Source organism: Pyxicephalus adspersus, chromosome 7 (genome assembly GCF_032062135.1).
Source record: "Pyxicephalus adspersus chromosome 7, UCB_Pads_2.0, whole genome shotgun sequence".
In the NCBI taxonomy this organism is placed as follows: domain Eukaryota; kingdom Metazoa; phylum Chordata; class Amphibia; order Anura; family Pyxicephalidae; genus Pyxicephalus; species Pyxicephalus adspersus.
In genome coordinates this window covers 66576788-66596480 of record NC_092864.1, presented here as the reverse complement: position 1 = coordinate 66596480, position 19693 = coordinate 66576788, and the positions used below count along the sequence as shown (strand labels likewise).

General features: G+C 35.9%; 1 protein-coding gene across 1 annotated transcript in view; it reads right to left on the bottom strand.

The window, feature by feature from the left end:
- Positions 1-2689: 2689 nt before the first annotated feature.
- Positions 2690-19693, bottom strand: part of FBXL18 (F-box and leucine rich repeat protein 18) — a 31440-nt gene continuing 14436 nt past the window's right edge. The window contains exons 4-5 of the mRNA XM_072418830.1: positions 17561-17779; positions 2690-3229 (exon numbers count right to left, since the gene is read on the bottom strand). Of these exons, the coding sequence (XP_072274931.1) occupies positions 3073-3229; positions 17561-17779 (376 nt within the window). The 3' untranslated portion in view covers positions 2690-3072. The remainder of the gene's footprint in view (positions 3230-17560; positions 17780-19693) is intronic.

The window sequence follows — 19693 nt, the reverse complement described above, 5'->3', positions numbered from 1 at the left end:
TCTATAAACCTTCAAATCAGGCTCATGAGGATACGGTACTTTTTCAGACCCCAAAAAGGGTGAAAAGTTCTACCTTTCTAAAGTTTCCATGAACAATGCTGGTTCAGAAACCTATAAAACCCATGACTCTTTTCCATATTATCTACAGTCATGTGAAAAGGAAAGCACACTGCATGGAAATTGTCAACGATAACATATTTGCAAAGGCAATCAGTAGATCTTCCTTTAAATAGTGCCTTCAGACAAAGGTGATATACTTAAACACAAAGAAAATTATTTAGGAACCATTATGAGTAATGGAGTGCTGTGTAAATATAACCCTTGCTATAAAAAGATGGTATTCTATCCCCTTTAGCATAAACTGTAGGTATTTTCTATAGCTGCCCAATAGTCTCTGAGATCAATTTGGTGAATATTCAAACCATTTCTCCTTGCAAATTTTTTTTCTGCCTGTTTTAAATCCCCTACATTTTAATAGGATTCTATATCAAGGCTTTGGTTACACCAGTCCATAAACCACAATGTCGGCCATATCTAATATACTGTTACACCAGTCCATAAACCACAAATGTCGGCCATATCTATATAACATGGTATTAAATGGAATATTGTTAATTTATATGTAGTTTGATGCAGTTTCTCTGTTGGTGAGGGATATATGGAGGATTCTCGAAGGAGTTAAATTTGAAGAATTTGATACAATTAACAGCTACTAATTTAGAGAAGGAGGGAATATCAATGAAGGCTACAGAGGCCTTAGCTCTGTGTCCTGCAGAAGCTCAGTTTCTTCTTTTTATGCCAACATGATGTAAATACCAGGTCATCTTGCTTTGTGGGGTTTTCCAGGAAAACTTTCATTATTTTTGGCACTGGAGAGGACAAGAAAGCATATATGGTTAGGCTCATGGCAGTGCTAGGGTGGAGAAAAGTTTAGTCCAGCTGCAGTGATTGCTGGTCCTACTCAACTCCTTTCCTCATTGTACAGGTTTAGTAATATGTATATATTAGGGTACACAGCCATCTGTGTAAGGATATTCTGTTCCTTGTACAGGTTTCACGAATGTCAGGGTTAATATGGGTCCTTATTAGAAATGGTCAATGAGATGCAGAAATTTTATTTCATGCAAATCACATGGACTGACTTAATCAAACGTTGTGAAGAACAAAAAAACAAATGTCCGAAACACCAAAGCTGAAAATGAACTTCGTAATAAAAGAATCCTTAGCACCAGAAAAAGAAAGAAGAAAAAGTCTAAATGACAAATTGGAAAACTCTGAATTGAGTTTGAACAAGAGTTGGCATAAGTGGCACTTTTCCATGGCATGCCAATGTAGTGAGTAACAAACAATGGTAATCTACTCTTCTGTTCACATCTAACCCTTTGCCTGGCATGAAAGCTTGCTGCAGTGAAAAAAACTGCAATTGGTTATGCTGGAAAATCAATAATGCTGATAAATTAACAATATGCACAAAAGTAAAATGAGTCTTGAACATTTTCAAGACTGAATCATTAAAAAAAAAACTCAAGGCAATTTTTAACATTACACAGGTGAAACATTTCTGAAAATTTGGATGCCATCATCCCTCTTCGCTCACACATACACACCTTTTGCAATCCAACCCAGCAGAGGCAATGCATTTTAGCATTCTCTTCTTGATGAAGTTCTGCATTAGGCATTTTGTTTCACTACATCTTCCCTATCTCCATTTGTATTTGTATTTGTGTTTTGTTGTGCACTAACAAAGCTTTTGTTCAGAAGATAAAGATTATGACTAAAGCTAGATATACACTTGCAATAATTATCGTTAGAAAACAAACGACTAACGATTATGCACAATTATTTTTAGCGATTGTATTGTGCACAATTCTGTACATGTTGTAATAATACGATTGTTCAAATATAATCCACCAATAGTGTACACATGCTAGATACGATCGTTTGAAAGATGCAGGAAGTGACATGTACAGGAGAGAGTGTATCACAGAACAATCCACGATCACTGAACGACCGTACACACAATAGTGAACAATTGTCGCTCAATCAGATCCGCCGGGACAGTCATTGGTTCTAGCAACAATCCTCGTTCGTCGTCGTCCTTGGTTAGTCTTTGTGCACTTTTTTTGTTAATGATTATTGGACGATCGGTCATTAGTCATTCGTTTCCAACGATAATTATTGCAAGTGTGTACGCAGCTTTAGCCTCTTCCTAAGCTATTTTTGCAACAAATTATCCAAAAACTATTTAATGTACAGCGCTGCATAATATGTTGGCGCTATATAAATCCTGTTTAATAATAATAATAATATAATAATAAAAAACGGCGGGTTTCAAATGCTACTATTGCTGAATCTGCTGTTCAAGATGGCCCAAGTCAAGAGAGAGGAATCTATTTACTGAGTATAGATAAAAAAACATTTAATGAACACAGTGTCCTGGACAAGATTTGAGCCTGGGACCCTAATGATGAAACTGTGCTAGCCACAATGCATTATGTGGGCATGTGCCAGGTATACACTATATTGTATGAGTTGTATACTGTGTTGCAGTGTTTTCCCCTTTTGCCTAATATCTAGAAGGTTCCCCATAGTCTTGTTTGGGATACATAATGATGATAAAGCAAATCATTTGTCAGACAGGTAATTAGTAATGTTTTGGAGACAAGAGAAGTAAATTAAATTTAGAGGAACTAGTTATATTTTTATTAGGATTTAGGGAACACTGAAATTATACTATATAAGTACTATTCATATTCAGTTTTGTTGTGTTGCTTTGGAGTTTTAGTTGGGCATAACATGAACTGGTCACTTTTCATTTGAGCACTGCTCAAAAGATTAAACAATTTTTTTTTAACAAAAAGTAACAGACATACAATATTTTTATAATACATGTTTTCATTAGCATATAAACAAAAACACTGTAACAATATATTTATGAATTCTGTTTTCTCTAGACAACCACACAAAGCATTACAATTTTTATTTTTAGAAGAAAATGACAAATAAAAAGTTAAAGCCACCAACATTTTACCGATGCCAAAGTCTTTCGCTTATAGAAACCAATCTACATTATTAGCACCACAGATCTGGTGGCTCCTCTGCCACTCTGCTTTTAAATAAAGTAATTTCATCCAAGTGCATCATAGGTACATCTCTTATTACATCTGCCAAGTTCTCGTGTAAAAGTGGGAAAATTACAACGTTTAGAGCTGGCCGTTCCGAAGAAAAGCTACAAATGAAACAGAAGAATATTATTTTAAAAAGTGTACATTTTATAAACTATGTATCATGATACCAGAGACCCGTTAATTCCCATGAAACAAAACAGATAAACACAATGACCAACATCCTACATGCAGTATTTATATATTTATAACATGATAGACAAAACATTTTGAACTCAACTGAACCCATTGCAAGTAGTTTAACCTCTGAATAGGAAAATAGTTCTTCAATGTACAGCTTTAAAACAGAAGTAAACACGAACAATGAAAATTTGCACCAGGCAGGTAATTTATAGCAGAGGGGACAGACCAGATCCCTTCTGCAATAAAATAGCCTTACCTGCCTGATCACAATTATTTTAAATGCATTCATCTGTCCTTGTTCTGTCGCCGACACAGCCAGTTTCACCCGGCCCTCTTGCAGGTTACTAGAACCGCTGCCGCGACCGCTATTGGAGCAGACTTGCAGATTGATTTAGAAAAAGGAGAGGAAATGTATCTAAGTGCATTATAAGAAATACTATAGCAGATTGTTGATCTAGGAATGTATTGGGTCAGAAGGGTTAAATAACCTTCATGTTGGAGCAAATTGCTTTACTTTTCTCCAAATCAACTGCAGGTTTTTGTTTTTCCTGACTCAAGGGGCAAAAGTCTTTCCAACCTAACTTTTCAACTATGTGAAATAAAACTACAAATGCAGTGACAGAAGAATTTGGGACCCTGGTGTTACAAGGCAAATGGTATTTTTGGCCAATAGCACCAATAATTTAGAAACATAGTAATTCACACTAAATATAGAGATGAGTATTTAGACAGGCTGATTATTTTTTTATTAAGTAATGTATTTTTATAGCTACCATTACATATCTCTGGTACACCCGCACTAAGGATCTTGAATACAAATATGTTTTCAATCACAAAGTGGTATGATGTGTCAGGTTGCTCTGACTCCCAGATATAAGCACAATAAAGTTATTCCTTAAAATATACTCCAGGAAACAGGCACTGAAAGGCAAAAAGACAACAAAGGTTACCAGATCAGAGCTCCTATGGGTCACAATAATCTGGGAACTCCTTTTGGTTTGCCGTTTGCATGTAGGAGTGGTATACTTTGATACATACTTTTAGAAGTGACTAAAATGGATATAAATATGACTTGTTTATAATAAACTTGTATATAAGAAACTTGCTGGATAATTATACCTCCTTGAAACCAAACTTTAAACCCCATTATCTGTTGAGACAGATGCAGACCCTAAGAAAAACCACCATTACCTTTTCAAATTCATGTATTACAAAACAAAATGATTTGAAAAAACAAGGTTGTACGTACCATCAAATTCAATAAGTTGGTACAACTTAACCCAACATAGGAATCGGCACAAAAGGTATAGGGAAACCATGGTTTGAAGGAATGCTCAATTCAACAAGGACAATCCAAAAAGTCGACTTTTCAATTTTTTTGAAAAGGATACACCATAGGCTTATGCAGTATTTGGTAGGATTTCAAAACCACCGCAAGATGGCAACAGCTGTAAAAAGTGTATATACATATGTGTCTAAATATGAATGTATACAGAATTTCAATCAATAAAATAATTGGAAATCCCAATCAATCTATATGTTGTAATGTGGTAACAATGACACAATACTAACATATAACCATACAGGGGGGACCCAAGATGTAGTCGTAAAAATAACTACAGAAAATATCATTTAGGGATAAGACGTTACATATAAATGTTTTTAGATAATACATGAATTATAATCATGCCAAAAGTATAATGAGGAAAAGATCAACTTTGCCAAATATGTGGAGATGAGGTATTTCTCAAAAGATTTCATATAATTAATTTAGCATAAAAACATATTTCATATCATAGTAGCCAAGGATTACAGCCCCTAGCCAAAAGATATATGTATATACACATGCCCCCTATATATAGACAAACAAAACATACTCAATAAATGGTAAGGAACTTACATTGTCCCAGAAGAACTGCATCAGAATATAGTATGTCCAATGAAGAAAATTGCACAAAAATAATGTAGCCAAGAGAAACCACGGAAGGCTCTTTTCTCTTCGATACATTTTTGTACAATTGTTAATAGTTTTTTTGTACAATTGCCAGTGTTACCACATTACAACATTTAGATTGATTGGGATTTACAATTATTTTTCTATTTTATTGACATTCTATATACATATATATTTAGACACATATGTATGTACACTTTTTACAGCTGTTGCCATCTTGCGGTGGTTTTGAAATCTTTGGTGTCTTTTTGGATTGTCCTTGTTGAATTGAGCATTCCTTCAAACCATGGTTTCCCTCCACCCTTTGTCCTGATTCCTTTGTTGGGTTAAGTTGTACCAACTTACTGAATTTGATGGTATGTACAAGCCTGTTTTTTTAAAATATTTTGTTTTGTATTACATAAATTAAAAAAGCTAATGGTGTTTTTTCTTTCTTTTTTAGGTTATGCTATAGTGCTTTCATATCTAATGTATGTACAAACCAATCCCTGAGGAAGCGGAATATATCAGCGAAATGCGTTGGATTAGGAATACTGGATTACTTTAGCATATCAAATAATTTGTACCCACCTGGGTTATATTGGTATTGTAAGCACTGTGTTTTTAACTTGAATATTTTGCCCTCTTTGGTATATGAAGGCTTCACAGAAAATGTTACTATCTGTTGTTTGTAATTTTATCATTTGTAATAATAAAATTCTGATTTTTATAATAATAACAAATAATGGTGTATACACTGCTTTAAAAGTCCCACCTAAAATACCCCTTTGCTACTTTACACGGGGATGTTGGCAGTTTGTTAAGGTTATGAGATACGACAATTAGCCTCTCTTGAAACTGATGCAAACCAAAAACAACCATAAATGAATTGCTGTGCATAGGCAATGATTGATCTTCCATAAGTGGATGCCTGGGGATCATTAACACATTGGCCAGTTTGACCACCTGGTGGTATTTCCTACCCAAACTTAGTTACTTCTGGAGGGGGCAGGGGTCTGTGGTAACAAATTTCAAGCCTGTAACAAGGACAAACTGTGTGACCTCTTGAGCAAGACTTCACCAATGATGAATCAACAATGTGATTTGTTCTGGACTTGCAGATTACCATGTGTTAGTTATAGAGCTAGACCCCTTTCTTTTGCTTCTCCTATTCCTAGATACCCTTTACTTGCTTTCCTTTTTTTTTGTAAATAATATGTATATAATATCCCAAGCTGTAAATAAATATTTCCTTTCCATAATATCTATTGGTTCTTCTTTGAAAATAAGTCACCCCAAACAGAGCACACTCTACACATACTGTTTTCTTTTTCCAGTTCCACATACAGAAAATGTAATAAGATATTGCTCCCTAAAACTTCTTCCTAGGCACCAACAGGTTCAAAAAGCTTTGAAAATTGAAATCTGAAGGTGGTATGGTGATGTATTATATATCATGGAGTGATCGAAAATGAGAACGGGTAATGTAAGTTTTTTTTACCCATTATTATTATCAAGCATCCATAATATATTCTTATTTTAAAAACTAAAAAATGATAATATAAATACATATCTGCTGGAAGTTACTTAAATATCTGGAACAAAGCAGATTCCTACCAACAAACATATTTTGCTTGTCTGAAAAATTGGCAACCTGTCATGTTTTCTGAACACAAATGCTGCATGTTCCTTAGGAAATACTTTTTTAGAGAGTCACTGTAGCTTGCCAAGGAAGCCACCAATCTATTTAAGATCACCAAAGAACCACTCTTAAAGCGGAACAAAACCGAAAACAAAAAATGACACTTACCTTTTATCTTGCAGGTCCCTTGATGGCGCTGATCCTTCCCGTGATCCGGTCTCGTGTCATCCTGGAATTCCTGTTCATCCCGGAGGAAGCACCGGGCGCCGCCATCTTCATTTTCCCTTCCTCCTTCTTCCTCGGTCTTCCTAGCACGTCACCTGATCTCGGACTGTGCAAGTGCAAGATCGGGTGACGTAGCCTGCCGTAAAAGGGGGGAAAAAAAGAGATCCAATCTCACTGCTCTTACGTGAGATCGGCATCTCTTTCCCTCAACAGAAAAAATGTTCTTCTGTACATGTCCGAGATTAGGGCATGCGCAGAAGGAGCACCCAGAGCCTCCCGGGATGAATGACCTAGGTATCCCAACAGGCTCTGTGTTTCCATTCAGTCTTGATCGCCTAATACTGAAAGGGGAGGTGCTGCACCTTTTTTTTTAACTTATACATTCCCTTTACATATTAGGGTTGTCTACCCTTTTATGTAAAGTGAAAATGTTGAGTTTAGGTACGCTTTAACAAGGAACTAAAGCTAAAGTCATATTACAATGCAATGATGCTACATGGATATCAAGTACAGCATATGTGACCATCGTTCTGTACACACACTATTGATACATGTAGATATGTGTAATGCATGTTATGAATTTGTAATATAAAACGCATGGAACACAATTGCTGATAACTTCATGTCACTTTTTCTGCAACAAGAAGATTCAGGTGTTTTAGTGCAGGTCCTTGTGAACTTTGTGAGCCTTTTGTGGGTCCTAATGCAACAGAAGTGAATCTAAATTTTAATTTTTACAAATTAAAGCTTTCTCAGATATAAAAACAAAAAAAAAAAAATCACTTTTTCCACTGAATGCAGAAATATGGTAATAAAAAAATTAAAAATAATGAAAACATTTTTGATATATATTGAAGAGGACAATCTTTCTAATGCAAAATAGTCATACCCACCCTCTTTGAACTCCCCACTGCTAAAACATAATCAAATATTATTAGTATTGCAAATCATGTAAATTTCAATGGAAAGGTTTGATCCAGTGATATGGATGGATGGATATTTCCATCTAGTCTCTTCAGTAGTAAGAATTAAACAACCTGACCAGGGTGTAATGTTTCTGGTACATATTATTTTGAAAGGAAAGATGTAGGTATAGTTGTGTTCAGAATAATAGCAGTGTGCTTTATTCCTTTTTTACTTTTTGTAAAAAATTAACAACAAAATAAGCTTTGTTCGCTTTTTTAAACACACTGCTATTATTCTGAACACAACCGTATATACTCAAATATAAACTGATTCAAATATAAACTAAGGTACCTGAAGAAAATATATGAAAATGCTTTGACTTAAGTATAAATCTAGGGCACTAAATGTGGCCAAAAGATATTAACAGAAATGCCAATAAAATGAACATGATACATTCATGGAATTATCTTGAAAACATTTATTTAAAAAGGGGAAAGAATTACATGGCCTCAATCTTCATTTTCCTCCCATTTTTACAGGTTAATATACTTTGTACTTTTGAGTTTGGTCACTTGCTTTTAAAACAAAACAACACTTTCATGTCCTACCTTGGACACGCACAGAAGCTGCAGCTCGCAGCCTCCTGGGGTATGTGATGTAAGCGGATATGCATAGCTGCCTATGTGATGTGATGTGACAGGTCCGCTTTAAATGATAAATTCTGCATGGTTGTCAGCCACCAGTAGATGGCGCCGTTTCCTCATGTAAATTTTTCCAGTGGCAACAATTTGTTACATACTTTACATTACATAACAACACAAGCCATCTACTGATATGACTGGAGTATAAACCAAGATTCTTTTTTTAATGGCACATTGAGGGAAAACAAATCTCAGTATATACTGTATGTTTACCAATGTATCAGTACTTACATTAGACTGTGAGCCCCCTTAAGTGACAGTTAGTTATATGACAAAGTAAAGTGCTGTCTAATATGTTAGCGCCATATATGTATTAGTTAACACTAATTTTAATATTAATCACCTGCTTTAATTACTATATCCACAACTCACAGTATATTAGTGTTGTGATCAGTAGGAAGAATGCCTTTTACATTGCTGGCCAGTAGGAAGAATGTCATACTTACAAAAAATGAATGATATCAGTTAAATTCACAGATTGCTTATGGAACCCCCAGCAACCTCCGGAGGAACCCTGATTGAGAAACACTGGTCTGGATCAACAGATCCACCAATAACTATGTAGTGAAATTCTATGTATATTTTCTATATGAATTTAGATCTGATTGTACAAAGACTGTACAGCCTGATTGTAATAATGAATACAGTGACCCTAATATTGAAATTGTCACATTCAAGTATTACAAACATTACTACAAAAGATTGATTGTATTTAGGTTTTATTACTACTACTACTAATAATAATAATAATAATATTAATAATAAACAAAAACAGACACTGTACCAAAAAGCCTAAAAATATACAAATGTTAGTTCAATAGTATTCAGTCATAGACACATTGCAAATTTAGCCAAAGCTGCTAAATGTGCCCTTGGCATCTAGGAATTAATGACCTCCATTCACAAAGGTTTATTAGGAATACTAAAGTTGCCCACACTTGTGGAATTATCAGAAAGGAAATAAATGACTAACGGGGGGAGGTTTTCCTACAGAATTGAGAGGCAAAGCCTCAGGGATAGTAGATATCTATTGTTTCTAAGGGAGGAGAAAATCTGGATTCAGTGGGCTTCAAAATATGCAAAACAGACAAGGAAGATAAAAGAGTAATGGGCTGCAAACCACAATACTCGGGTAATGAAATGCATACCTCATCACCATTATTTTTTTTCCAGATGTATAAATGAAGTAGAAACCATTTAGGAAAATATAGTGGAAGAAGAGGCAGCAAACATGAACCAGGTTCTGTAACATAACACTAAACAATATAGTGGTGACAGTAGAAGTGAAAAAACCATGAACACCGATCAGTTTATTACATTCATAATATGCATTCTACAAAGCTCAGGAAGGGTTAGTTCTTGGAATAGAAGTGATATTAATGCGTTTTTTGTTTTTAACAGAACAATTACTGATGCATACCTAATGTCGCGAATTCCCAGACTTAGAATGAATGTAAAAATTGTGAAAAGGACCAGGATTAAGAGAGAACTTTCTAAAAGAAGGGGTAAAGAAGGAGAAAAGAGAACGGGGGTTTGAATGCGGAATTTGTATAACAGAAAAAAGAGAAGCCGATGGTGGCTTTATGAAAACCAGTTAATGGGAACAAAATTAAGAGAGTAGTGCAGAATAGAAAATGAGCGAGCTAGATGGTAAGGGGGAATTGTCCTTGGTGGGTGAGTGGGGGAAAATCCTCCTATTCTTCAGTTATGCAGGATAGCTGCTTATTGCTAATGTAGTAAATATTTACTATTATCCAAAACAGAAATGTATATTTGCTTAGGCTATGTACACACGTCAGATGATTCTCACCTGATAATCGCCTCCGGGCTAATATCGGACGAGAATCTGGCATGTGTACAGCGCTAGTCATTCATACGACCGCCCTGGCGGATCCACAGACGAGGAACGACCGTATTGAGTGAAGGGGAGAGAGCGCAGCGGGGTGCCGCTCCGTCATTCTCCCCCTCAGCTCTCCATAGAGTAGAATGGAGCTATATGTACAACACTCGTTCATGCATCGTGCAAGCTTTTGTCCTTAGAAAGGATCTTTCACGATCCTTTTCAACAACAATTATTGCATGTGTGTACCCAGCCTTACTTTTAGACCTTACAAGGGAAATGATAAGCTGTCTAGCTCCAAGTACTTCCACTCTTTTATATAATGTTAAAAATGCCATAATAGTCTTGCTATTGTCTTTTTGCTAGACATTGCAGTATAACCTACTCCAGTAGAAGTCCCAGCAACACTCTAGTAATACAAATACAAATCTCTATGGCAACATAGCAGTTCTGCAGGGCTGCCTCTGGAAAAACAGCAGGTTGTCTCAAGGCAACCTTTCTGGTAATGAAGCGGCCTGGCCACATGCTAGTGGTTTCACTGCAGATCTGTCAGATTGCTGCAGATATGAATCAAGTGTACTTCTACAGAAAAAGGCTCACAATATTATTAATAAACCTGCAGTTCTCTTGTAGCCATGCAGCCATTTCAGATAAAATGTTTATTAGGTAAAACTGTTTTTTATGATTTTTACACATAAAAATAATTATAAATATACATATACATACACACATACACATTTTTATCCAGCTCCGAAACTGTACTGATAAGTGTGCTGAAAATAGTGTGATAGGGTCCCATAGGACAAGTGTGGCACGTTTCCTTCCTGAAAAGAGCAATTACAACTATAGATTTGGAAAACCGATCGTTTTTCAGAGCAAGGCCAAGAACATATACAGGGATGCTTAAAAGTTTGTGAACCCTTTACCATTTTCTAAATTTGTACATGATTGTGACCTAAAACATCATCTGATTTTCAAAGTCCAAAAAGTTAAAACTTACTTGAACAAATTAAACTGAAATCATATTATCTGTTCATGAATTTAACAAAATTATCCAGTACTATATTTGCATGCGGCAAACATAAGTGTATCCTTAAGATTATCATATAATTTGAAGGTGAAATCAGATCCAAAAAGAACAATCTCCATCCTTAACTCCTGATGAAGCGGTTTTATCCGTGAAACGAATTGAGAACAATATTATGAAGTTATCATATTGAGAGGAGACACAAGGAATCATTGTATGATTTATATAATAATGACTTATATGGATTTTAAATGGTATGAGACAGTTAGCAAATGTTGTGATAAAAAAAATAACCTCATTAGGTGTAGATCTAAGCTATTGTTTTTATACTATGTTACTTTTGAATACACTTTATTACACTATTATTGATGTTCTTTTAAAATGATATTTAAAAAATAAAAATATTTTGTGTTTTATATTTGGATCTTTTTTCTTTGAAGATGCATGCCATAAAAATAAAATTGTATCTGTCCCTGTTGAATAGTAAAATGGGACGTGGCAGGTATATCCTTGGATAACTTTATTCTATAAATAAAAAAAAAAATATTCCCACACTGAACCCACAGCATTCTGAAAACCTGCAACCTAATGAGGTTATATTTTATCACAACATTTGCTATCCATCTCATACCATTTGATATCCATAGAAGTCATTATTAAACAAATCATACAATACCTTCCTTGTGTCTCCTCTCAATAATATGATAACCTCATTATATTTTTGCTCAATGCGTTTCATGAATAAAACCGCTTCATCTGAAGAAAAAACCTCCATAGAGCTCTGCAGTGCTTAGCAAGTCCCCCATGCTTATTGAAATCCTGAAGCTTACTTAGATTCCCAAACCAACAGCAAGGTACATGGGAAGTAGGGGACAGAAGTTAGACCTGAAGTCTTACTATGCATACTTGGTAGGCAGTTGTTGAAATAGGTCCCCAGTCTCTGGAACCCAACCAGGTAGGGGTTAGTAGGCCAAAACCATGCTTCTACTTGTCTGTATGGTAGTACAATGGCCAGTTAGTCAAGGACTGGTCTGTAATATGTGCCTGCAAGAGTACCTAGCACCTTACTCTTACATAACCCACATAATCTTTATTGTTTCCTATAATACGTGCCACTTCTAGACTTCTGCCACCCTCCTTTCTATTGATTGTACTTTTGGCCATCAATTCTGCACCTTTTACAACTTGCCTGCAGGGCAAACTAAGCACTATATCCATATAGTTTGACACATGAAGCCCACGCTTAATTTTCTTCCAGAGTTACTGATAAGGCACTTGATAAATGTCCATACTTCCCCCAAATATAAGAATATGACCCCATATTCCCCTAAATATACAAATACAACCAGGAGTCCTCTGATCTTCATGACAGTTTGCACACAGTTAATCCACGGTCCACTTTAAAAGCAGTTGTTTACGGTCATTTTATTTTCCCTTGAAGTCTGTCCACAAAGTAGGATTAAATATAAAACACTGTATCTAGTCTGCTTAAAAGGTAATAATTAAATTCCTTAATTGGGGTTTAGACCACATTACTGGTAATCATAGCACCTGGTGACTAGCTTCAGACATTTTAAATGCAATATATAAGGTTGGAATATGCAAATTCATATAGTATTTGATCTCAGTGCTTTAGATTATGCTCCATTTACAAACCTCCTGAATTATCGGTAGTGATAAATGTGTTGAGATCCTATTAGTCTTATGGTCTTAAGCAACTGCCAAAAATGCTCTAAAACTGTACTGTTTTATGGAGACTTTATTGGTTACATTTTCCAGCAAAAACCAAAAAAAAACTTTTTGGCTTTACTACCCCCTGCTTAAGAGGTTTTCAAGACTTGTATCTTGAATTCCAGTATCAAATGTCCCCTATTTAACTTCTTATCTCAGTCCTCTATATGCCCATACCTTAAAAAAAAAAAATAGGAAAAAAAAGTATCTTGCTCGCTTTACAACCATTTGCATTGCATGTTAATGTTAAGCCAGCAAACACAAAAATGGTACTTTTATTCCAAACACTATATTGTATACAAGCAGCAACAAAAAAGTAAAGGTCTTAAGAGTGAACCTTGGGGTACAATGATAGGACCATTTACCTTGTATTATTTAGCTATGGTAGGGAAATGTTAAAATCCCATTTCTACTGTTTAAGTATGGAGAGATTTCCCTTCACTTCCTGCCAGGGAAAAAAAAACAGGAAATAACACAAAAACTTCTCTGGAATTCCCATTTTAGAGAGTTGATATAGAAAAGTTTTCTACATGCAGGATTCATTATTCACCCCTTGCTCTAATGATAATGTAGCTGCCCACTGACAGGGAAAAGTCAAATAGGCAATCATACCCTCAGATTAGTAGATAGCAGCTTCCCAACTGAGAAGAGAGAGATAAGAGTTTCACCGGCTGCTTTTCTTAAGCCTTTTATCGGCAAGGAATCCACGGAAAAAAGGTGATTTCTAAGAACATTTTCAGAGTTATTCATCTTGTTGTAGTGATTATTACTGGTAAACTGGTATTTTTAGGTATTCTAATCCAATTTGAAAGCATATACATAAAACTAGAAGAAACTAAGCATCTATATATATAACAAAGTGTACATTCATGCAGCTATATTCTCCTCTCTGGTCTGTGGAACCAAAGGCACTCTCTTTGCCTCCAGCAGGGTCCAGTGGGTCCACTCTGAAAGCCTGTGAACTGCAGGAGGACTGCAAGGATCAAAGAAGACCAGCAGAATCATAGATTAAAAGGTATTGAAGTGATTGATGTGATAAGTGAAGTCTCAGAGGAGAAGATCTAGTTTGGGAAGGAGGAATACACTTAAATGCACAGTGCTGTGGAAGCCACATCAGAACACATTAAAGACTTTACTTACTGCTGAGTAAAATTCAGAAATGCTGTGCAGAAAGTTATGCACAAACAAAAGATTTTTTTTCTTCATGCATTTCTAACTGCCTTTTTCCAACTAGTTACCCTGGGAATTCACAACTGTAATTTGTAGTGCACTTGCACATAGTGAACTCTGACACATTTAAATTTTCAAAGATTTCTGAAATCCATGTATATTATATGGAATTTAAAGTAGTTTTTGTTTGAATTTTAAATTAAGTTTGCATAACTATAGCTTTTGCAATGCTTATGTATGCTAATATTAAAATGAACCTTATGTAAATTTGAGTCTACTGAATATTAACCTCACTTCTTTATTTCATAACTGGTGAATAAAGTCTCATGGATTGTTTTATATTCATATTCAATTTTTTTGGGCAAGTTTGAGGGCATAAAGAAAGCCTAAAATGAATATTATAAATATATATATTTTTAAATGATATAAAAACAGCAAGAGCTAGAATCAATTTATTAGGAATAGAAGTTGTGCAGGTCAACAAACTCAATCACAGATATCTCATCTACTACCTGTCAACTTGACCGAATTCCCTCTGATCTACTCTTTGCCCACTTCTCCGCCTGGCCCTCGAACTGTTCAACCTCTTACTTTATACTGGTATTTACCCCTCCGCTTTTAAATATGTCATTATTCTCCCTATTTTGAAGAAGAAACTGTCTTATCTCCCTTCTCCCATATGTTTTCAAACTTTTTAAACGCCTTCTCCATAAAAGACTCACCGACTACCTGAACACCCACTCTCTCCTTGGCCCCCTCCAGTTGGCTTTCGAGCTGCCCGAAACAGCCCTTACTAAAGTGGTCAATGACCTCCACAGAGCTAAGTCTCAAGGCAACCTCCTCATTCTCCTAGATCTTTCTTCTGTGTAAAAAAAAAAAGGTAATAATATTAAAAATTATTGTTTGGGTACATTAAGACTATGTCAAGTAAGTTAGATAAATTACATATATTTTGCCCTTCACTTAACGTTCAGTTACGTACATGAGTATGATAAAATTATGGGTTTCTGACATTCTGCTTTTGACACTGTTGATCACTCCCTTCTCTTTCAAATCATGCGCTCCATTGGTATCAGTGACACTGCTCTCTCTTGGGTTGCTTCCTATCTGTCTGACCGCTCCTTTCAAGTTTCTTTTAATGGTAATTCCTCCTCTCCCACTCTCCTCCCTGTTGTGTTCCCCAAGGGTCAGTCCTTGGACCGGTCCTCTTTTCTGTATGCTGATGACACTCAAATCTATCTGTCCACCCCTGACTTGTCTCCCTTAGTCCTGGATAAGGTTTCATGCTGCCTGTCAGCCATCTCATCATAGATTCTGAAACTCAACCTGGATAAAACGGAACTCATCATCCCCCCCCCCCTCCTCAAATTCAAAATCTCTCTGACATATTTCTAACTGTTTATAACACTGTTACTCATTCCTCCCTTCAGGCACATTGTCTTGGCATCACCTTCGATAATGCTCTCTTCTTTTGTCCCCATATTCAGTACATTTCCAGGTCCTGTCACATTCACCAGTGCAACATCTCCAAAATCCACCCCTACCTGTCCCCAGAGACCACTTAGGCTCTCGTCTGGACTACTGAAACCTCCTCCTCTCTGGTATTCCACTAACTCGACTCTCTCCTCCACAATCTTTATGAATGCTGCAGCCAGACTCATCCATCCTTCCCTCCGCTCCTCTTCTGCTGCATCTCTTTGTAGTTATCTTCATTATCTTTTATTTCACCTTAGAAGCCAATTCATATCCAGTGCTTTGCCTTCAAATCCCTCCACAGATCTTGTCCCACTTACCTTTCTGCACGGATAGAAAATTACTCCTCTAGCCGCTCTCAACTCTTTTCTAATGACTTCCTCTCCCATAACCTCTCCATACGCACGGCTCCAAGACTTTTCTAGAGCTACCCGACTCTCTGGAATGGTCTTCCACATCCTATTTGGCTTGCTCCTACCTTTTGCTCATTTAAAAGGTGCACTCAAAACCCATCTTTTCAAATTTGCCTACTCATCTGCTTCTGTCTCTTATAACCCTCACTACTTAACCAACATTCCATATCCCCCCTCCTACTGTGTGCTGCTTCCCCCACCTCTTAGACTGTAAGCTTTTCTGGGCAGGGTCCTCTCCTCCTCCTGTGTCACTGTCTGTATCGGTCTGTCATTTGCACCCCTTAATTAATGTACAGCGCTGTGTAACGACACATAATTGTTTGCAATACACTATACACCCTAAAAACACTTGGGTGACTGTTGTTCCCAATCTCCTGCATTATTATAAAGCAGGCCATATTGGCTTACTGGCCCAATGTACTATGCCAGGTCCAAAACCCCAATGGACCCAATCATGTTCTCCTGTGGCAATAGACCCCATTCTGTGGATTTTCTCCAGAATATGCCCTGCAAATTTATGCCCCTCATTATCCTTTTACATTTCAGTCTGGAAAGGTCAGAAATGGAATCAACATATACCTTTCCTTCACGCCCTCTTAACTCTTTTATGGAATAATAGAGAGTTTGTCCTTGAATGTGATAACAGTTTAGCTTGTGGACTAAAAATCGATTTTTAGGAATAGGAGATTTTTTTCTTACTTAGGCTAAAAATTGGTTTTCCTTGGTAGGAGTCTCTTTTCTCCTCCACCTTCCATAACCCCCCCTTCTTTTCCTTCTCCACCTTACAAAACCCCTTTTTTTGTTTTCTGTTCCTTGCTGTACCCCATTTTTTTTTCTTTTTATGGTTATCCTTACCCCTTTTACATCTTCCAATGGTTTGTAATCATTCGCTCTGTATGGGCATTTATTGTTACCGTAGTTCTATTGTAACCTTTTCTTACTTCTCTCAAGTTTTATATGTGATTAAGTAAGGATATGAAGATGTCTACAATTAAACAATTACATTTTGTATGTGTATACTCCTACCTCTCTTACCCTCCTCATCCCCCATTTTTTTCTAGATGTTCCTGGCTCATGTGTTATTTTATTACACAACTTTAAACAAAAACAAGTGAATATTTTTTATATAACAGACCCTTTGACATCTGTATAACTAAATGATAAATTTACTGTACGGTATTACTTACATACCTTTGTATAATGCCATGCTGTAAACTCTTGCAACTTGTCAAGGTTTCTCCTGTGAACAGATGACACATGACTACCTCTCTGCATTTGTGTAGAAATGAAATCAATGCTTCAGCCTGAATGTTTCCATTGCGAGAAATAATGCACAAACGTTGAAGAAGTGAGCAATGGCTAAGAGCCTGGAAGAACTTCTCGTTAGCTGGAAAATAGGGTTGCTCTAGTCTGTAAAAATAACAGGAACATTTGTCAGTTTATGGTGAATTACTATGAGTTCAAAACCCTCCTAATACAGAAGGTATAAGAGCACACAAATGTAAAAAAAAATATCGGAATGACTTATTTTTAGAAAGTAAAAAGAGGCTTGCAAATCATTTTTTGATACTACTCTGGTTCACTACATATTGCTCATGTAAAACACAGAAACCACATTTATATTTATTTTCAAATCTGAAAAGTACACAACTGGGATAAGGAGGGACAAAAGAGACTTGTGGCCCAATACTGGTGGGTTTTTATTAAAAATATTTTTATTTTATTAAAAAAAATTGTATGATGAACACGTTTATTGAACATATGATCCTAAATACAATGTTGTCAATCTCTTAATTGAGCTTTAAGTCCATCAGCCCACTATCAAATATGTCCATACAGACAAATAACCAAAGGATAACATCAGTGGCGTTGGGTTCTTTAGGTAAATGCTGGTTTGCCAAGGCATTTTACACACGGCTTCCTCAGGAAATTTAGAAATTCAAGCCAGCTAGGTAAAGAAATATGTATATGTAAAAATTACAATGCCAGTGATAACATACGCCACAGGTTACATGTGTAAACAGACAATTTAAATGTGCATGAAATACATAATGAAATAAAAGGGTGTGATGTCCCAAATCAGTTTGGATGTACAATCAAAGAGATTTGGCATGGGTGTTCTTTTAGGAGGAGGTCAGTTCAAATAAGGTAATAAAGGCATCAACACCATGCCGCATTGAGTGAAGTCAGGGGGGTCAGGTCTAAAAAGAATGTTTGTCCCTTGGAGGAGGAAGGAAGAGAATTTATTACCTATTCAAACTGCCCTTCTCTTCCAAGGACATCCATGCCAAATCTCTTTAAAAGTACATCCAAACTGATTTGGTATATATGTAAACACGGACATGCACAAAGTTATCACTTCTGTAATCTGACCTACATTTTTATGTGTGAAACGCGTTGGAAAACAAGGATTTACCTAAAGAATTCAACCACACTAATAATATCCTTTGGTTTTTTGTCTGTATAGACATATTTGATACTAGACCGATTGACTTAAAGCTCAATTAAGAGATTGTCAAGATTATATTTAGAACTATATGTTGAATAAATGTGTTCATCATACACTGTCCTTCTGAGTACTAAAACCCATATGTACAAAGAGGACATGCCTTAATTTGTAGGTACATCACTTATAAAGAATTTACACCTGTGTTAGGAGACAAAAATATATATGAACTGTACAAAGACAAAACCCATTTTGCAATATAAGATATGCAGAAGAAGAATTAATGTTATGTGAATGTTGCAAGGAAGAAAAGCATCGTCCCTTTAAATGTATGCAAATCCTAACAATGAACTTTTTTTTGCTCCCTTTTCATCTGCTAAATATTTAAAAATATACTTCAAAGTACTTTTTTTTTTTGCTCTCCCCAAGGAGAAGTTTGTGTTTTTTGTGAACCATCAGAAATTAAGTAGGTAGGGTTGATACCACATGTTTGCATGTTCACATCAGGAGCATACTATATTACTGGCAAATCAATAGTTATTCTTTTGTGCTTGTAGTAGGTTAAAAACAATGTGCATGTGTTCTATAAATGTATTACACACACAGCAGGGGAAATATTGAACATATTTCTAATGGGGCTATTGACATGAAATGTACACCAGATGTAACAACTCAGGAACAGTAATCCACACATAACATATAAGGCGATTGATTAATTTATGTGTAATAAAGTGGAAAAGCATGGGGAAAAAGTACTGAACACACTTACTGAAAAGTATTTAATACTTAGTAAAAAAGCCTTGATCAGTAATGGTTGTTTGAAGATGCTTCCTGTATAAAGTATCTAGTTGCATGCATTGCTTAGGTGTGATTTTGGT